At 50.6% G+C, this 20,845-nt stretch overlaps 2 protein-coding genes across 2 annotated transcripts; both read right to left on the reverse strand.

Moving 5' to 3' along the window:
* Nucleotides 1-8,138: 8,138 nt before the first annotated feature.
* TCF15 (transcription factor 15) lies at nucleotides 8,139-10,176 on the reverse strand. Its single transcript, XM_053454188.1, has 2 exons — nucleotides 9,661-10,176; nucleotides 8,139-8,539 (listed from the first exon to the last, which is right to left on the reverse strand). The coding sequence occupies exons 1-2, from the start codon at nucleotides 10,138-10,140 to the stop codon at nucleotides 8,465-8,467; spliced, it is 555 nt and encodes a 184-aa protein (XP_053310163.1). The 5' UTR covers nucleotides 10,141-10,176; the 3' UTR covers nucleotides 8,139-8,464.
* An 8,202-nt stretch (nucleotides 10,177-18,378) lies between these two features.
* Nucleotides 18,379-20,343, reverse strand: SRXN1 (sulfiredoxin 1). Its single transcript, XM_053454189.1, has 2 exons — nucleotides 19,833-20,343; nucleotides 18,379-19,446 (listed from the first exon to the last, which is right to left on the reverse strand). The coding sequence occupies exons 1-2, from the start codon at nucleotides 20,001-20,003 to the stop codon at nucleotides 19,243-19,245; spliced, it is 375 nt and encodes a 124-aa protein (XP_053310164.1). The 5' UTR covers nucleotides 20,004-20,343; the 3' UTR covers nucleotides 18,379-19,242.
* Nucleotides 20,344-20,845: the final 502 nt, after the last annotated feature.

The raw sequence follows: 20,845 nt of genomic DNA on the forward strand, positions 1-20,845 counted from the left end.
TGACATTAAAATCCTTGTACTGATATATAAAGCCCCATAACACTGCCCCTCCATAACACTGCCCCCCATAATACTGCCTCCATAAAGCTCCCTGCCATAACACTGTCCCGCATAATACTGCTCCCCATAATACCCCCATAATACTCTCCCCACAATACTGCCCTCCATAATACTGACCCCCATAATACTGCCCCCCATAGGACTCCCCACCATAATACTGCCCCTATAATGCTACTCCCCATAATACTGCCCCTCATAATACCGCTCCCCCAATAATACTCCCCGCCATAATACCGCCGTATAACAAAATACTCCCTACTTGATCTTGACCGGCCGGCCACTGGAACACGTCTGCCATTGTGTCGGACAAACAGGGTCCCATATCGACGGTCTTCACACAGAACAGCACGGCGGAGGACATCGTTATGTATTCATTAAGGCCCACGTTTTAGTACCCAGGATGGGGGTTGGAGAGTTTGGGGTAGTCACTCAAAGTCCACAGACATCTCACAGCTCAACGCCTTCACTGTCTGGATCCAAGTAGGGGCCACAGATTCACAAACACCCCCCCCTTACATAAATTACCCTCCATGATCCAGAAAGGCCATCATGCCAGATAAGGGCTTCTGGATAGGTTTCTCTGAAAAATGGCAGAAGGCGAGTCCAGAAGATGCTCTGAGCAGGTAGAGGTCCTGAAGAACCAGGTTCTGCTCGTGGAACCAGCTCTGTAACCCATTGAGGCAGATTAAGCAGTGGCCGCACCTTCCGGGGAGACTGAGAGTGGAAGAAGGTCTCGCTGCGTGACTCCATCACATAACAGAGAAATAGTGGAACCTCACCTTCTAAAGATTACCTCTCTAGATTGTGAGCTCCTGTGGGCGCAGGACCCTCCTCACCTGTTGTCTCTGTAAGCCAAATTGTAATGTTATATACTACTTGTTGTGTCCTGTTTATTTGCCCATTGTACAGCGCTACGGAATATGATGGTGCTATATAAAAACAATAATAAGTGCAGCATTTGCTGAGCTTGGATGTTGGATTATCGGGCTGGGGTACTACCGATGCTGGCCACTGGGTGGCGACGTTGGACTCCAGTAAATAGCACATTCTGCTTTCTCCTAAATTCAGCGACGTTAGGAATCTGGCAAGGTCACTCGGCAGAGCGGGATTCGCATGATGCCGAACGTCAGCAAGACAGCCGAAGAAATCCGCCATGAACATTTCCACGAATGATGATTAGTGAATAGTGATTTTCGGTAGGGAACGTAATGTGGAAACGCACCTTGAACACAGTGTGCAGTGGGTGAAATCAATAGTGTGTCCGTTAGGTCTCAAGGTGAATGGGCAGATTCTTGGGGTTTTTGCCCCAATCCCAGGATCTCAGTCTGAATGGGCAGATTCTTAGGGTCATTTCCACATTCTGTAGGTCTCAAGGTGAATGGGCGGATTCTTAGGGTTTTTGCCCCCATCTCAGGATCTTGAGGTGAACAGACAGATTCTCAGGGTTTTACCGACTCCTTCATATTCTCCTCTGATTTAATGATATCTGAGCGTCCCAATTGGTGCTTTTCTCCCTGCTATATCACAGCTGGGATCCCTGCTTGAATACAGGTGACTCCATACAGAATATCATGACCAGTCCTGGTTCCATGAGGACCGTCATCAGAACCATTGGGCCGTCGCCGTTAGCGAGTCACCGCAATAGGATCTGTGTGATGGGATATTGAAGGGTCAATATTTGCGGGGGTCTGCACAGGTATGGCGTGTGTGGATACCGCGTGTGTGAATGGTGTTTATGGAGGAATGTATGTAAGTCGTACACATGCATGTAATATGTAGATACCACGCACAGGAGCGATGTGACAAGTGGAAGAAGCCACGTGTGGGAGCGCGCAGATGAGTGCGGATGCGCTGAGTGATTAACCTCACACCCCGGGGTCACTCACCCCTCTCGGCTTTCCTTGTATTGTGTGAAGCCGGCTCTGCGTTTTGGAAACTTGCAGGCCCTTGCGAGGCGGCCGCACACAGGGGACGCCCGGCCCCCTTCCCTCCATTGTCACAATCCTGGCCATATCTCCAGCTGCTAAATATAGAGGCTGACGCGATGGCCGGGGTATGTCCCCCTCAGCCCTGGGACCTGTCAACTGCCCCTGACCCTCCCCACTGGAAGCATGGAACCCTGACACCCCACGGCCAGGTTACCCTCTGACTGCGGATGCTCTGTTGGGGGTTACCTTCTGACTGCGGACGCTCTGTTGGGGGTTACCCTCTGCGGACGCTCTGTTGGGGGTTACCTTCTGACTGCGGACACTCTGTTGGGGGTTACCTTCTGACTGCGGACGCTCTGTTGGGGGTTACCTTCTGACTGCGGACGCTCTGTTGGGGGTTACCTTCTGACTGCGGACGCTCTGTTGGGGGGTTACCCTCTGACTGTGGACGCTCTGTTGGGGGGTTACCCTCTGACTGTGGATACAATAAATAAAATACTCCAGAAATCCCCCTTTTATTTTAAACCCCCCCCCCATTATTTTTCCAGGTTTCGGGACGTTTTAGGCGCTCAGTCGTGATTTCTGTGCCGGTCGTGGCCCTATGAAGCTCATTCTGCCTGCGTCTCCAGCTGTTCCCCTCTGCGACTCGGATAATAATATGTCTGACTCTAGGGATTTGAAGATGTGCGAGTTCTGCAGATCTCTGCATGCGCGACGTCCTGAGAAACCAACGTTCTGCACAATCTGGTGTGTGCTGCGCATGCACTGGTAACAACTGCATGCTGCAGAACATTACATGTGACATATCGGCGTCCTGCAGAACATTACATGTGACATCTTGGCGTCCTGTGGTGCCCTGAACATCCTAAATGGTTGAGTCCTGCAGAGCAGTGTGCATTGTATGCGTGTCCTGCAGAGCATTGCGTCTACTGGATTTCTCGGCCTGGCAAAGCGTTTCACACATTGCATGGCTGTGTTAGACGATCAGATACCTGCGCACCCGTGTTATGTTTCCTGAACGTCACGTAACATCATGCGCGGGACGGGCTGCTTCTCCTTCCTCCCGGTTGCGGCTCTGCTGACCTTCTGGCGGGGGGGGCTGGTTGGGTCTTCTGGGACCGTCCTGCGTATCTGTGGAAGATGTGACTCACCAGAGCGCTGATCACATTCCAGACTCGCTGCGGAGCGCTGCGCTCCCGGCCTCACACCCCCGGCCTGCGATTGTCTCATTGTTTGTAGAGGGAAGCCTCAAATTAACCTGCTCCTCATCCTCACACCCTGTTTGGACGGGGGCAAAAAGAGGCTCAGAATGGCGGGGAGGGGGTTTAAGGGGGCAGAGGGGTAACGAGGGGTCACGGGTCAGATGGGACGACGGAGTGGTTTGGATTTTAACTCATTGGAGTTTAAAGCCCTGGGTTTTCTATTAAATGAGCAGGTAGCGGGTTAACCGCGCTCTAGGGTTAGGGCTCAGCGGTGCCAAGGGCTCGGCGTCCTTCACAGCGTGAGATGCCTTTGATACACCATACATGTCCAGCTGATGTCCACGTGAACCACTTCTGCCCCAAGAGCCGGCTGTCACACAGATCAGGCCGTGGTTCTGGCGCACGACCCCACCAAGAACCCCCCCGATGTATGAAGGGGGTATATGAATGAGCGGACATGGAGGGAGAAGTGCAAGAATGATAATCAGAGTGGGCGGCAGGAACTAGACAGAACTGCAGGGATCAGCGTGGACATGGGGAATTTGGGGTAAAAGCCCACCCAAGACTGGCGGGCTATAATTTAGGAGCGTTAAGGGAAGATCTGGGTGGGGGGGCAGTGGTGTGCAATTTCTGGAGAGCATGTTGGGGGGTTTGCTGTGTGAACACGCAGCCTTCCGTATCACTACACACATGACGCATCGAGTGGGGAGACACAGATGTGAAATCCTGAGATAATGGCCCCGGGTCACTGGGGTTTGGTACATTTTCCCGTTATTTGATTATTTATGGGTCGGACGAGAGACCGCGTGCTGGGGGGAATGAAGCGAAGGCATTCTGGGTACCAGTGACTCGGAGCAGCTGAAATATTTGGGAGGGAACCTGGGAAAACTGCGACTAAAAAAAGAACATTTAAAAACAGGAGTTACAGAGAAAAACCCTCTCCAACAGGGAGTGGATCCGTGCAGCTGCGAGAGTCCCAGGTGAGGGCAGATCTGGAGGGCCGCCAGCGTGGCCCCTCGGAGAGGATTCCAGAGGGGTCAGTGATCGGAGAGCTTCCTTCCTGAGACTCGCAGGCACCTTCCTGTCCCAAGGAGCGAGCAAGACCCAGGGAACGACAGGGGCAATTAGAGGAAAATGCCTCCGAGAGGCATTAGCGAGGGGGCAGATCATGATATAGAATTTACGAGCCCACCCAATGATTTTGGAAGCCATTCTGATATTTTTAGGAGCCGGGAGGCAAAGCATCCAAATAAGAGAATGGAAATTGCCCAGGGGCAAAAAATGAGGGTAAATGTACGATGATGTTTTATGGTTTCCTACTTGGGAGGCGGAGGGGGGGATTTCCAGCGCAGAAGCTTAATAATCCAGGTTTCGTTTTTCCCGACCCATAGAGATGGGATTGTGGCCACGCCATGTTTTTAAATGCCCGAGCCGTGTGTTTAAATGCCCATGCCACGTGTTTAAATACCCGAGCCGCGTGTTTAAATGCCCGAGCCGTGTGTTAAAATGCCCATGCCACGTGTGTTTAAATACCTGAGCCGCGTGTTTAAATGCCCGAGCCGTGTGTTTAAATGCCCCAGCCGCGTGTTTAAATACCCGAGGCGCGTTTAAATGCCCGAGGTGCGTGTTTAAATGCCCGAGCTGCGTGTTTAAATACTCGAGCCACACATTTAAATGCCCGAGCCGCGTGTTTAAATGCCCGAGCTGCGTGTTTAAATACCCGAGCCGCACATTTAAATGCCCGAGCCGCGTGTTGTGATCAGACGGGGAATTTGTGCCACCAGCGCTGATCAGTGGGGCATCTACTGGGTGTGAAATTGACACATCCGGAGAGCTGTGTCCAGCTGGGGAGGGAAATGACAAGTCCCATAACCTGACTGTTCAGAGGCAGGGGGTCTCACAGCTTTATGGGGGCCAAGCCGAGGTCACAGGATCAGAAGAAGATTTCTGTGAAATGTTTTTAAAATCTCACGGCTGTTTATTGGGGGTCTGTAAAGCATTAGATATGGTGTGAAGACCCCCATCACCCACCCACTCCCAGGCTGGGACCCCGGTGCAGCTGTGCTGAGCCGTCAGCGGCGTAAATCATCCCAGAGCAAGGAGGTGGAGCGGGTGCGGGATACAGAAGCAGGGAGAGAGGGAGCGGAGGGGGTCAGAGACCAGGGAGATGCTACAAGAAGGAGTGCAAGTGGGGCAGAAAGTACACAGACGTCTGGGGTACGGGGCAGCCATGCAAGTGGAGAGCATCAAATGAGCGCTAGAGTTTATATATAACCCGTCCCATTATGCCACATACCCCATCTACCCCTCCCTGTAACCCCGCCTATTACTCTATATACCCCTCACTATAACCCCACCTATTACTCCATATTACCCTCCTTATAACCCCTCCTATTACTCCATATAACCGCTCCTATAACTCCCATCACTCCCGGATCCCTGCCCCTATGATCTCCCCCGTCTGGTTTCTGTGGGCTGTCAGGGTTGAAATGCCCCAGATTTGGGTATCGGGGGGACTCGGGACCACCAGCTGCCGGCTTCACATGTAGAAATGTCCGGGGGGATTCCTGCCAAGATGGAGGAGAAGCGTCTGAGTCAGGATAAGAGGTCTGAGTCACGGGTAGTGATTCCGGACTCTCCTTCTACACGTCTACGGTAAACAGCACCGGCTGGAGCCTCCGCCGGGAATTAACCTCCAGCCGGCCGAGTCGTACTAAAGAAATTCCCCAAAAATACTTCAATCTCCCCCACAAACCGCCCCAAAGCCCCCGACGTGAGCCCAACGTTCCCAGCCCGGCCAGAGCTCCAGATTTTGGTTACACGTTTTGTGAATCTGTGTGTCCGTGTATCATGTTCTAGGAATACACAAACATGGATTTAACATGGAGATCGTCTCACACGGGGGTGGGGGGGGGGTGGAAGTTCAGGCACAGATATTCGTGCTTCACAAACTGTCCCATTAAAAAGCTCCTAGATAAGTGAACAGCCTCCCAGCAGAAGTGGCAGAGGGTAATACAGTGAGGGAATTTTAACATGCATGGGATAGGCATATGGATAGATAAGTGGAGCAGCCTCCCAGCAGAAGTGGTAGAGGGTTATACAGTGAGGGTATTAAACACGCATGGGACAGACATACGGCTCCTGAATCTAAGACGAGACCGAGCACTGGTTAATTTTGGCCCCGGGACCCCGTGCTTTCTAGTGATGCCCCTTTAAATATAATCTGCTTTTGTATACAACAATGTTCGGATTTTGTTTATTGTACGTTTACAAATAAAGTTTATATTCAATGCAATCAAACTTTATCCTCAAACCGCGAAGAGCGCTTTCGTTTGGAAACGATGGAGGAAAGAGGCTGAAGGGAGCTGCCGGGGCCCCTGATCCTTCATTGCTCCGAAGGCGCTGGTAACGCGCTCCACAGCCGTCATTTTACTTGTTATTGGCCGTATTTTAATAATTTCGCGTTTTTATCGTTAATTATGTTTCTTTTTTTCCAGAAAACACTTAAAACGCCGTTGGGGAGCGGAGGAGACGCCTGAGAGCCGACAGAAGGTGAGCAACAAACCAAATCTTATCGGCGTTATTATAGAGCATCACTCAATGCATTCTTAAAAAACAAGTTTTGGTTTTAAAACAAAACAAAAAACAACCCAAATTTGCTGATTTCTATAGATATTTTTGATGATATAACCGTACCCGGGAACTCAGTAAATGAGCGGCCCCCGAGACTGCTGAAATATTAACCCTTTAATAGCCCATCGTGAACATTTTATGCACTGACTCTCCAAATGTTACTCAAATGGCCCTAATACCGGTTGTCATGGAAATCCTGACCTGTCAAGATACACTTGAGTCACCTGGATTCAAGCAGGGAAATCACCCATAACATACAGGGAGCAAAAGCACAAACTGGGAGTCTGATATATAATCCCGGCGGGGGGGTAGTAAGGCGTCAGCCCCAGACTGTGACCCTGGGAATCTGCCCCTTCACCCCGAGACTGGGGCAAAAACCCTGAGAATCTGCCCCTTCACCCCGAGACTGGGGCAAAAACCCTGAGAATCTGCCCCTTCACCCCGAGACTGGGGCAAAAACCCTGAGAATCTGCCCCTTCACCCAGAGACTGGGGCAAAAACCCTGAGAATCTGCCCCTTCACCCAGAGACTGGGGTAAAAACCCTGCACATGTTCGAACAGGGAAAGGGATTAAATCCACGGCAACGGATGGGTAGATTCTCCTAGATCAGGGGAAATGCGTCGCATCACCGCGCATGCAGGAGAGATCTGCTGTGTAGAAGTGTATTTACAGGGAGATATTCTGCAAGCAGCTTGTTTTACGCGACTCCCCTGCCTGCCCAACCCGCGCATGTTGCATTTTACTGCTGAAGCCAAAGCGCCTGTCTGTTCGGGTAGAATATCGTTTTGCTTAATGGATGATCTGTTCTTTTAACCTCAAGAAACACCCGGCAGTGTGCTCTGCATGGTTTACTTTACTAAGAGGGTGGTAGATAAGTGGAGCAGCCTCCTAGCAGAAGTGGTAGAGGGTAATACAGTGAGGGGATTTAAACACGCATGGGATAGATATATGGCTCCTGAATCTAAGGTGAGACCAACGACTGATTAAGGTTTGAGTCTTTACAGCAGGAGAAACGGGGGCCGATCTGCTGGCGGGCTCTGGGCTTCTGTGGATTTATATTTATTGTTATTTCTGATCCGCGGCCGCTTTACGTTTGAGTTTTAGCACATTAGGAATAATGAAGAAGCCGAAGAGATCTAAATAAATGTTTTAAAAGTAGAATCAGGAGCCGCCATGCCGCATCAGGGGTACCGCAAATAAAACCCTTTATACTGCGGATACCCCCCGTCCACCCCCAAGATACCCCCCACAGGGATACTTAGATCCTAAAATCCAACCTGGTGCTTCGCTTCACAAACGGTCCCTGAAACCAGTTTGAAATAATCTTATTTTAATTAAAATTTATAAATTTGCAGAACGAATATTTACAAATATTTACTCCAAAAAAAAAAAAATAGAAAAAAACAAAGTAGCCGCCGGCCGCTAGTTTCTGTCCGTTACGAAGTCCGAGCCGTGAGGGACCTGCAGGTCTTCTTCTCTCACCCTGAGCCTGACGGCCCCTCGAGGTCCCCGCTGCCCCTTGCAATCCATTTGATTTTTTGGGGGTTATTTGGCATTTTTTACCCCGAGGTCCTTGGAATCTCGCATTTCTTTGGCTCCTGAAATTCTTATATTTTCACCCGAATGTCTGTGGATTTTTATCATCTCTGCGGGGCCCGTAACGTGTTGAGTCCTCTGACCTTCAGACAGTTACCGACGTGGTCCTTCCTGGTGGCCTGCGAAGAAAAAAAGCATTTGACGGTGAGGAGGAGCAGCAGCTAAAAAGTGACAGAATCCTTCATATTTATCCAAAAAAAAACCTGCGTGAAAAACACGTCAAGCTCCCCGCAGGACTTTTATTAACCCCGAATAGTTTACCTTGCGATGAGTCGGGGGGGGGGTTTGGATTCCACTGGTTTGTAAACATTGGAAATAAGGGGGTACACATTCTATTTTTTAAGATTTCCCAGATTTCTCTAATTTCATTCTCTCTCTCTTTTTCTCTCTTTCTCTTTCGCCTCTAATTGCTCTCCTTGCACTAATGGGTTAATTGGTGGCCATGTGTTTTCAAGTGTTATGGGGGGGTCCTCTCTGCATAACTCAGCAGCTGTGGCATGGAAAGGGTGTGAATCCCCACAGAGGGGGCATCAGTGATTTACCCTGGAGATATTCCTACCAAGGGGCAGTTTTTAGACCTCAGTAAAGTAACATTAAATGTCGCCGTAAATAAGGGACGGATTATTCTTTTTTCCTTACTGCGTCTCCAACGCTCAGAGGGTTATTGGGGTCTCAGCTTATTGCCCGGCTCTGGGTATTAGACTCTTTTACCAAAGCAACTCACGGTGAGAAACATGTGAGGACTTTGGGTGAAAAAGAGGGGAAAAGCGGTGTATAGATAAAAGGGTATAAATTGTATTTCGCTCCTGATAGAATTTATGGAATAATTAAAAAAACTAACAAAACAGATAAGTGGCGGCTGCGTTGGGCGTCACCGTGTGCGGGGGGCTTTATCTGTTTATCAGGCATCGCCGGGGGGATTTTATTAATAGCGATTTATTTCTGATCAATAAAGTGAATAAAAAGGGCTTGTTTTGGTAAACTATGTATTTGTTTGAAGGACAACATTCCGGCACTTAAAAGGTTAAAAGGCGGACCTTTCAGGGTTTTTTTGGTTGTTTGACCCAGATTTTTAAGGTGCATGGAGTCTATAAGTACAAGGGGGGCCCCCCAGTGCGCTCGGCTCCGGTACAAGGGGTCCCCCCGTGCGCTTGGCCCCTGTATATCAGAGAGCGATAGGGGGTCGCCCGGCCCCTGACGTGCATGCGCCCCGTTACACCCCACAGCCTCGCTCGCTTACCCCTTTCCGCTGGTTGCTGAGGCAGAAGGTGCAGATGCTCCGGGGGATCCTGCCTTCGGGGCCGTCCTTGGCTCTGTAGCCGTTGCTGAGGCAGGGCTGTCCGTCCTCGCACGCTTCCCCCAGGAGCAGGACGTTGGCCAGGTGGGAGATGTAGCTGGAGGCGAGGCGCAGCGTCTCGATCTTGGAGAGCTTTCTGTCCACGGGCTCAGTGGGTATGAGCGTGCGCAGAGCCGTAAATGCCGTGTTCACGCTCTGCGTCCGATCCCTCTCCCTGGCGTTGGCCGCCTGCCTCTGTTTCACGATCACCACCTGGCCGGGCTTTCGGGGCGTCTTCCGTCTCTTCGCCGAGCTGTCATAGCAGCCGAACGACTGGTCGCTGGAAGCGTCGCTCTCGCTGCGGTTCTCCTCGTCCTCGGACAGCAGAGACACGTCCGGGTAGAGCGCATGCATCTGCATGGGTCTGAGCATGGTGAAAGCCATGCGGCTGCAGACCCCGGCTTATTACCCCGCGCGTGCCCTCCCCAGCCCGTCACCCTACTCTCTTCCAGCAGCAATCGTTCTCTGTCCAAATCATAAACCATAAGGAGGTCCGGCGGGTCTCGCAGCGTCTGCACTCACTTGCGATGCTCTCACAGCTGTTCCTGGGTTTTCCTCCCCACTGCAAGTAAAGGAGGAGTCGTATTAAACTCCGTGGGCTCCCAACCAGTCTCTATATATAATCCATGGGAGGGGCCACGGGCCAAAGCAAATGGCCCTGGAGGGGGGGTCTTCACAGACGTTGCCCCTTCTGTAGGACTCCTTCTAGTAAAGGCGCATCTTGTCGTTCAATTAGGAGCTCGTCGTAAAAATGAAGCTACTGGATCCAGAGATAACCCGGGAGCTGCAGAGAAACCCCGACCTGTCGGCGGATCGCCCCCTCCGTCTGGTCGCCCGTTTCTTCTGCTGTAAAGACTCAAACCTTAACCAGTCATCGGTCCCATGCATGTTTAATACCCTCGCTGTATTACCCTCTACCACTTCTGCTGGGAGGCCGCTCCACTTATCTACCACCCTCTCAGTAAAGTACAACTTTACTTTCCTTCCATCTCAGTCTCTGACCCTCTAGTGTTAGATTCCAGTCTCTTGTTGTAAATTTTCTCCTTTGAAATAAATTTCCTTCCTGTCCTTTATGGATTTAAATCCCCCCCCCATCACTCTTTCCCATCCTTTCTCTCTTTATCTCTCCTCTCTCACTCCTCCAAGTGAAGCACCTTGAGTTCTCTTCCAGGTTTCAGGCACCAGATTGCGGAGGATACTTTGTATTTGGTGAAAGTGAAATGTATCCGTAATAAACCGAAGCCTCGGCCAGGGGACTGTCCCTTTAAGTCTTGGACACATGGTCACTGTAGTATGACCTCACTGCCAGTACGGTGAAATGAGATAAAATGCACCCCGGGGGAATTTTCTGCCCCACCGAGTGAACGAGTGTCTAATTTACACAAATAAAGGAGAGTTCAGTCGATGCGGAGACCTCCGAGGTCCCAAAAGCTTCACATCCTTTCCAACTAAACTTAAGACCCCCTCTGCGGAAACGGCGGTTTTGGTAAATGGTCCGTTTTGAGTAGATTTTCTGTTCTCCGGCCTCCGCACTGCATGTTGGCGGCCGTTTCCCACATATCACCGCTGGCTGATGGTGCTGAATGAGTCAGGTGCTTCTCGGGGGATAGATTGCAAGCTCCCAGGCGCAGGGCCCCCCTTCTGTACCACTTAATTTGTGTTAATCTTATATTGTCTGTTTTAATGTTATTGTAACAGCGCTACGGCATCTGCCGGCGATATATAAACACATAGATCGGAATACTGATCCCTTCATTGCTATTGATGGCAGGCAGCTCCCTGGGATCATGGGAGTTGTAGTCCTGAGCAGCTGGAGTCTTCCTGCGGGGCTGTTGTATATTTGCCGTGACCCCCATATCTGCCCTGCTGACAGGACGGCGTGTTTTGCCTCTTCCTCCCCCGGGATCTCCTTTTCTTTCAGGCAGAATCCCGCTCCCCTTATACTTCCTCCCAAGTGCCCCGTTAAGTTGATCTGACCCCCTTTGGGAACCAAATCCCTCCGTCTCTCGCATCCCCCCCCCCGGCAGCACAATGTAAAGCTCAAAACCACGCTCTGCCCAAAGAGACCGAGTTGTCGTTCGATCGCTCTTTAATCATGCGCTTAGTCGGCAGAGAGTCGGATCCCTGTACCCCGGCAGACTACTCCTGTGCATATAATAGAGGATTTTTCCGGATGACACGCGCGGCCAGACGCTGCGCCGAGGGGCCACGCGGTTACAGGCTGCTGTTTTTGTAACGTCTCGCCGAGTGACTGATCGCGGGGCGGCATCTGCTGCCGTTTACTCCAACTATTTACTCATCGCTCCCCTTTCTGCACTTTTTCTTTCCTGCTTCCTGGCATCAGTCAGACGCGGAAGCTCCTGTCTTCCTCGCTTCGTGTTGGGGCCGCGGGGTGAGATGCTGCGCGGTGGCCACGTGGCTCTGCATGCCTCGGAAAAACACTTAACTGTGAATTATTCCTCCCCGTAACAGCCGCGTGTCTCGAAAGCACTGCGTTATGCCTCTAAATAAAGAAAAGGATTCTCAAACCTTAATCAGTCGTCGGTCTCGTTGTAGATTCAGGAGCCATATGCCTATCCCGTGCATGTTTAATTACCCTCTACCCCTTCTGCTGGGAGGCTGCTCCACTTATCTACCACCCTCTCAGTAAAGTAACTGTGTACTGTTCGTGTTGCAGGGGTTGTATTTCAGGCGAGGTATCAGGAAGAGATGATATTACTCCCACGGCTCACGTAGTCTCGTGTATGGTATGGAGGCCCGGGACTGGCTTTATCGACACCGGCATTAAGCGATCTTTCGTCTGGGTGTAAGAAGGGTTAACGTTTGTCTTCCCTGCAGGACAGGAAACGGGTCTCCTCCATCACTCGCTAAATAATCCCAGACAGAGACCCGAGAGCCGCCGTCGTCAGAACACATCGTCTGCTGGAAATGTGGCCCCCAAAACCTCTTACTCACCCAACATGATAGGGTTAAACGCATAAAAAATAAAAGGTGATACAACTGAGCAATTTTACTAAAAGCACGAAATCCTGACATCAAGAAAAAGCCCAGAACCTGCAACCCAAACGCTTCATCCCAACAGTCGCCGGTCCCCTCGCTGTATTACTCTCTACCACCTCTGCTGGGAGGCTGCTCCACTTATCCACCACCTTCTAATACAGTGAGGGTATTTAACATGCATGCATAGACATACTTATCTAATAGACATACTAATCTCCTGAATCTAAGACGAGACCAACGACTGATTAAGGTTTGAGTCTTTACAGCAGGAGAAATGGGCGACTAGATGGGGGCCGCCAGGGTCTGATCTGCCGGTACATTCTAGCTATAACCCGTGATGTTTCCCATTGCACGGTGTTTCCGTGAGATTTGGGGGTCCGGGGTATGGCTCTCGGGGGGGCGGGTGTCTCGGTGTGAAGTGAGTGATGTTTGTGGGGTTTATGAGCTCCGTTAGTGAAGCTCCCTTTTGTCCCCCCCCCCCCCGGGTGTGTGACGGCTTTATAGCTCCACTCGCACCCTGAGCTCTGTGTGAAGAGGAGACTGCTGTGCTTCGGCAGCGCAGGGTGTGAGGGACGGGCAGGTGGGAATTCCTTCCACTTGTTATTTGTCCAAACAACTTAACATTGAGGCCAAGAGGAGCTCGGAGGGGCCGGCGTTGGACTGACGGACAACCGCAGCGCAAAGTGCTGCATTTTCAGATCATTTCATGTTTATTATTATTATCTTTTATTTATATCTCGCCAACAATTTACGCAGCTCTTAGTTAACTTGTTGCATTCTGTTTATTATTTGTTTCTTTGTTGCATTCTGTTTATTATTTGTTTGTTGATTTGGTGTAACCCCCGGGGTGGGGGGGGGGTGTAACGCCAGCAGCTTCATTCTGTGAATTTCATTTATTTTTTATCTCAATGTTTTTCTTGTGGGAGGGGGGCGTGGATAGAAGAGGAATCGGTGGGAAGGGAAGCAATGATCCGCGTCAAACCCTAATCAGTCGTTAGATTCAGGAGCCGTATGTCTATCCCGTGCATGTTTAATCCCCTCACTGTATTACCCTCGACCACCTCTGCTGGGAGGCTGTTCCTCTCATCTACCAACCTCTCAGTCTTAGATCCTGGAGCCGTCTGCCTGTCCCGTGCGCAGATTTTCGTTGTTTATTTTTGGCTACTTTCTTTTTGGGGGAGAACGTCCCTTCAGCTGGTAAAAGGAGAGCTGGCCGGCGATAACTTTATGACATTACCCCCTCTGATCTGTAATTTACCGTGAAAGCAGCAAATCTGTGCATTTCCAGTAAAAAGTCAAACTAACCGCACGCAGACCCAAATGTTCTTTTTCTTGAATCTTTTTTTTACATATATATAAATATATATATAGTTTTAGATTCTTTTATCGGTTTTTTTAGGGTATTTTATCGGTATTTGGGGTATTTTACTCTAATTTGTATAATTTCGATGCGTTATGTTTTTTTTGGGGGGGGGGTATGCGGCAGCTGGTTGGGTAATCATATAATCCCGGACCGGTGATTGGTTATTAATTACTTTTTATATAAATTGCACATTTTGGGGGTGTTTTGCCCTGGTGCTCGGGATTGGCAGGGGGCTGGATTGCTAAGTGAGGCTAATGGTCTCTTCCTCTGACGGCGTCTTCCAGATGTGAGATGATGAGGCGGTGGTTCTGGATCGGCCTCTGTTTGTCAGAGATCATGTCTGCTCCCCTTCCTCTCGGTCTCCTGAGGGCCCCTCACGTGCGGAGCCCCCCGCCGCCTCTGCTTCTGCTCAGCCTAAAAAACGTCCTGAAGACCCTGACAGCCGGAAGACAGATGGGCAGCCGATGTGTATTCAGGTGCAGCGATCGCCGGCACATGGTCACCATCTGAAGAGGGGAGGAGAGTTGAGGAGGGGTATTTTGGAGGAGAGGGGTATTTCGGAAGTGAGGAGAGGGGCCGGGGGACTTTCCCGAGTAAAGTAACGGGTTAGGTATTTGCCCCGTATGTCCAGAACCCAGCGGACGGACCCTCAGCCGCATCGCGGGGGGACTCATTTTTCCACGGATCCTGGAGACGACATTTGCGCTGCTGAGCTTTAGATCTGGGGGCAAAGAATGTTCTTGGGTGGGGGGGGTTTCTTGGGGTTTCGTTTAATTTCGGGGTAGTAGGGACAGGTCCGTGGCTGCCGGCTCCATGGGGTGACATGCTGGGATCTCATGTGTTTCTGGAGAAACGTCACCTCACATCAGCCCCCCAGTTACACACTCCCTGCCTTTACATGCGCGGCCGCGGACCCCCAAACACGAGACGCTTCCATCAGGAAACAGAATCTGGTGACTTTTCACCACATTTCTCCACCACAAGCATCCTCCGGCGTTAAACGCGTCCCTCGACTTCAAAAACATTCTCTCAGGAACCCAACCGGCACCTGTTCTACCGGAGAGCCGATCCCCCGGAAAATGTCCTGATTAACCGCGGGACATTAACGTGGCCGGGGGTGACTGGGGGTCAACATCAGAAGCTTCGACACCAACCTCTGACCCCGTTGCAGGGAATCTGCTTGTAAACCCCCCTCCCCGTTCTCACACCCCCCTGTTATTCCTTTTCTTTAAACAAAATCAGTGTTTTTGGCCTCCTTCGGAGGTGTCATGGCCGCCATGTGCACGACTTACCTGTTTATTTATTTTTCCTTGTACGGGGTGTTGATGATCCCGCAGTGCTGGGGGGGGTGTTATGCTAACTCATTACAGTCACGCCGAGACCCCCTGTCACCTTTCCCAGGAACCAATGGGGGGGGCAGAGAGGGTCTTATAACAGTTGGTCATTATTTAAACATTCAGTGACCTTTTCCTTTTAAAAATAATATTTAGTGCAAATAATTAGGGGGGGAAAAGTAAATACGAGAAAAAGATAGCAATCCCGGCGGTGGGATAATGGCGTTTCCCCTGTGTCCCGGTGGTGGGATAATGGTGCTTCCTCCGCGTCCTGGCGGTGGGATAATGGTGTTACCTCCGCGTCCTGGCGGTGGGATAATGACGATTCCTCCGCGTCCCGGTGGTGGGATAATGACGATTCCTCCGCGTCCCGGTGGTGGGATAATGGCGTTTCCTCCGCGCCCCGGTGGTGGGATAATGGCGTTTCCTCCGCGCCCCGGTGGTGGGATAATGGCGTTTCCTCTGCGTCCTGGCGGTGGGATAATGACGTTTCCTCTGCGTCCTGGCGGTGGGATAATGGTGTTACCTCCGCGTCCCGGCAGTGGGATAATGGCGTTTCCTCCGCGTCCTGGCGGTGGGATAATGGTGTTACCTCCGCGTCCCGGCAGTGGGATAGTGGCGTTTCCCCTGTGCCCTGGCGGTGGGATAATGGGGTTTCCTCCGCGTCCCGACAGCGGTAATTACCCTTCATAGCGGGTGTAGTAATGGATTGAGGCTCCTGCCGGCAGGCAGCGGGTGTTCTTGGTATCGCGTTACATGCTTGTTGTCTGGAAGACCCTCTAGAGTTCCGGCTCTAGAGGAGAGATATATTAATAGGAAAGACCCCCCTTTCACAAAGCGTCTTTGTTTCATTGTCTTCTCCTGGAACAAATGAATTGGACTGGTCTGTCATCTCTTTCTGATGATCTGGGGGCCGCGGGAGCAAGAAAAATTAAAACGATTCACCTCGCCTCGACTGATCAGCAATCTCAATAGAGAGAGCGATCGCTATGATGTCACGCGCTGACATATCTCCCAACACCCGTGATGCCATAGTTCTGGATTTAATGATGCTACCTTAAACAGCAAGACAAAAAACATGGAATATTGTGCAGATTTCATCCGGTTTAGTTGGTCTTTATTGTATTGTTAGACTGTCGGCACCTGTCACCTCACAGCGAGACAGTCCAGTGACCGTCTCTTTCAATGCCTGCAGTTTGTAAGATGATCAGAGCTCAGAAGTGACCGAAACCGCAGGAGAACCTCTCGGGTCGTTTCACGGAATAAATAGCTTTCTACACTCTCACTGTATCTAGAACAGTCTGATGTAACATCACCTTACCGAGAACACTTCCCGAAGGGCTTTCTACACTCTCACTGTATCTAGAACAGTCTGATGTAACATCACCTTACCGAGAACACTACCTGAAGGGCTCTGTATGCTGATATAATATTATTTAATCCGGAACGCTTCCGGAATGGAGCTCATGTTTGGGGTATAGAGCATAGGAGACAGGGGTGAGGGGTGGGGGTTTAGAGATCAATTCGAGGCGCATGTCGACTAAGCAATAATTAAATGTTGGGGGGGTGAATGTGTGCTCCACGAAGTCTCTAGCTCCGGCAGGTATGAGAGAAAACCCTAAAAGCGTATAAAAGCAATGCGGCAAGATTTCATTTATACTTTTATCCGGCACACGGAGCGGGACCCCTGACAATGCGGCCCTTTGTATAAGAGAATCTCTGTCCGTCGTTAAATCACGCAGACAGGTTAAAGCCCCCGTCTCCTGAAGGCTCTTCCCCTTCCAGTGGGGGGGGGAGGAAACTTCGTAGCACGCGACGATTCTTTCCAGAAATTTATGGCCCTGCAGGGAGAAGCCATCGGGGTTATTCTATCTGAGAGCGGCCCCCCGGCCCCCCGGCGCTTCCTTTCTGCTAACGCTTCAGTCCCGATAATATCGCGTTTCTTGTGCAGCAGCTTCGCCGGTTCCTTTTTCCCCCTTATAGTTTAATAAAGTATTTATTCTCCGGCGATCTGAATGTCTTCTGGCTTTTTAAAGAGCGAGTGTCGGAAAGGGCAGAAAAAGGACAAATATTTCCCAGAAAAAAAAAAATAAAAAAAATCCTGTGGCTTTTTTTGGGCTTGCACGTTGACTTTGCTGATTTTCCCAGAAAGTTTTGTCACAAACTGGCCAAATTTATTATTTGCAGGTTAAGAAAAAAAAATAGCCCATTTGGTAAACCTCGTGGGAAGGTATTTAATGAGAAATACTGAAATAGTCGCCGTCCGGGGCACTTGGGACCAGAAAGACCTATATCTGCAGCCTCGTTCCTGACTCGTGCTGTGTTTTCTGGAATATAATCATTTCTTTTTGGGGGGGGGTAGATTTTTTTTTTCCCTTTTTATTTTTTGCCAAATATGTCATTAAGCAAAATGGGAATTTTAATTTTTTTTTTATTTTTAGAAAAATTACACAATATAATTTTGTAAATTATAAAAAATATAACCTTCCATCCGTCAGCCAGAAGCATCACCACAGCCTTATAGTGTTTGAATACCCCTCGTAGGGGCATTAAGCTTCCACATGGTGCCTCAGTAATGGCTCTTTATCGTTCTGGGGGGTTATAGTACGGGGGGAACGTTACCCTGTCCAGGGGTTTTGCAGCCGGTGACCTGCCATGTCAGGCTGGATTACCTGGAGTTGGGGATCATTCGGCGTTTTATTAGTTAAGTGGCCTCTATTGTTCGGTGGGCTAATTGTTACCAGGTGGGCTCCCGGGGCTGACGTTTCCTGGACTCGGGGTAATAGTGACATCTGCTGGCCGCACTCCCCGCCACAAACGGAGAAACGACCCAACGGGACGGACAGACAGATCTATGCGCCTGCGGCCCCCCGGCGTCACAGAGAATCCCCTGTACTCATCACTAAATTATAAAGAAAAGGGAAATTATGTCACGGAACAAAATCTCACTTTATTCAGACAAAACCTCCGGGGCACAGAGGGGGAAGAATCCCGTCCGGATACATGCTGACCGAGGAGGAAACATACCATAAAGATACAACTGAACGGACTTTGTGGTGTCCGTGTGGTTTGTGTGTGTGCAGCGTGTGGTTGGCGTGCGCTTTGCATGTGTGCAGCATGTGGGTTGTGTGTGTGCAGTGTGTGGTTTGCGTGTGTGCAGCGTTTGCAGTTATAATTTCCGCCCAAAACTCATTTTAGGAATTTATAGATTTCTAAAGGAAATATAACATAATTATCTCATCAACAATCTAATCCGATATGGAGTGAGCACAACGAGGAAGTGCTCTGCGGGGGTTTAGAAATCTCTTCCGTATCAAGAGGCAGACGGTATGGAGCGAGCACAACGAGGAAGAGCTCTGTGTTTAGACAGTGATGGCGGAAACAATCGGCTCATGCACATCCCAGGCCTGATTGAGTGCCTTCGCTGTTTGTACCACTTCTACTGGAAGTCTATTCCAGGGATCTACTTCCCTTTCTGTAAAGTAGCGTTTTCTTACATTACCCTTCGGCCCCAAGCTTTCTATGCCCTTTAGTTCCCCTTTTGGACTTGATTTGGTCCCTTGGCCTGTTTGAATGTGTCTGCTGTGTCTCCATTTGCTCTTCTAGGGGCCACATGTTTTGTTGGCGAGGCCGCATACTATTTGAGACAGAGGCAGACGTCTCACGCGTGTTTCAGTAACGGCACAAACTCCTACAATTCTTTCCAATGCAGAAGGTCCTGATTTTGTACTCGTCGGGGTGACTCCTCGTCTCGGGGCTCCTCCGGTGTCCAAATGCCCCAGGCGGAGGCTACTGCAGGTCGGGGGTGCTGGATCCCAGGTAAGTCCGCAGGTCGCTGACAGAGGACTGGATGATTTTGCCGGGAATGGTCTCCCTGTTTAACCTCTGATATGCCGCGTAGCGATGACACCCGCCGAACGAATAGAAATAATCGCCCCCGTTCCGGCCTTTTATCCAGAGAACGTCAATGGGGGGCACCAGGTCCTCGTCCTTCTGCGAGGAGGAAAAAGACATTGAAGTGACGCGCCTGAGAAACACACAACCCCGCAAGAGCCCGATGGTTCTCTGTGGCCGGCGACAATACCTCAAACCGCTAAAATAGTTAAAGTTACAATCAGATTTTTACCCTTTTTACCGGAATTTGACTATTTTCGTCTCCATGACCGGCCGTCGCCTGCGAGGAGGCAGCTGATATATCCATTCGTAACATTACCTGGGCAGAGGGCAGAAGACCGGGCATGAAGCCCGTTGTGGATCGTGATGCGTACACTGCTAGCTGCAGCTTTTCTTGCTACTCTCACAACCCTCAGCCAACTGATGGCCCACAGCTGCCGCGGCTCTGATGTAAGCCCATGGGGTCCCCAGGTGTTGGACTTTACCTGTATGGTCTCCATCAGGCTCTCCACCTTGCTCTCCACCTTGCTCTCCTCCAACTCCGGTGGGATGGGTCGGATCAGAACCCGCACGGGGACGTTATGGATGGAGGAGATGTTCCCGGAGTGGATGCTCCTGTCCGCCATGGCCCTCAGTGCAGCCAGACCCCTGAGCATCACCTACCAGCCGCCAGCTCCTCCGGCCAACTTCTGGGTTTGAGCAAACGGTATACGGTGAGAGGGCAAGGAGCAAACGGGCTGTACCAACTGGCCTAAAGGAGGGGGAGCCAACAACATTACAGGAACTAATGGCTTCCTCCCAACGTGCCCGCTGAGTCAGAACGTCTCATGTTCCTGCTTCCTTGTAACTGTTGTGACATCTCCTTGTGAACGCACTTCGAGAGGTGAAATAACGAGGCGGCTTCCTTGTTCCGGTCCCCTTGACACCCCTCGGGCAGGTTCATGCTGCAGCCGTCGGCTGAATCAGAGTGAATCAGCAGAGCTCTGACCAGAAGCCGCCGAGGGCGCTGATCATGTCGGGTGAACACAGAGAACATGCGCATAACTCGGCCAAATCATCTGTTTTTCCTCCCCGCTGGCTGAAGCAGCACATTGGCTTATTTAATGGGGAGTGAAAACTTCAGGGTTTTAGTAAAAGAGGAAACAAAATAACTCTTTTAAAATATAATGTTTTATTTCTGTAAAGGTAACAGATTCTGTTACATAATAATCAGTTTATTGGAAAGTCACGGCAGAAATGTATTGCCCCTTACCCCACTTTATGCCCTAGAAAGTGACCCGGCGCCTCTGGGGAATGGCAAGGAGGAGACTTGAGATGTAGTTAGAGGTGTGGCGGGCCTGTTTGTTGGGCTTTTAGGGCTGTAGCACCCTGTGATACCCTCATACCCAGAAAACACTCTGACCTCCTAGAAAAGAGGAGCTTCAGGGGGGGAGAGAGGGACCAGAGTAGGGGGCATCAGGGGAGGAAATGGGATATGGGGGTTTGGGACTGGCACACT

This window comes from Spea bombifrons, chromosome 13, assembly GCF_027358695.1.
Source record: "Spea bombifrons isolate aSpeBom1 chromosome 13, aSpeBom1.2.pri, whole genome shotgun sequence".
In the NCBI taxonomy this organism is placed as follows: domain Eukaryota; kingdom Metazoa; phylum Chordata; class Amphibia; order Anura; family Pelobatidae; genus Spea; species Spea bombifrons.

What these genes read in the sequence shown, in the direction of transcription:
- TCF15 (XM_053454188.1), bottom strand. Translation starts at nt 10,140, where the DNA reads ATGGCTTTCACCATGCTCAGACCCATGCAGATGCATGCGCTCTACCCG. An exon ending in TCAGCAACCAGCGGAAAGGG is followed by an intron (nt 8,540 to 9,660) that starts GTAAGCGAGCGA and finishes TTTTCTTCGCAG; the next exon opens with GCCACCAGGAAGGACCACGT.
- SRXN1 (XM_053454189.1), bottom strand. Translation starts at nt 20,003, where the DNA reads ATGCTCAGGGGTCTGGCTGCACTGAGGGCCATGGCGGACAGGAGCATC. An exon ending in GCCTGATGGAGACCATACAG is followed by an intron (nt 19,447 to 19,832) that starts GTAAAGTCCAAC and finishes TCCTCCTCGCAG; the next exon opens with AAGGACGAGGACCTGGTGCC.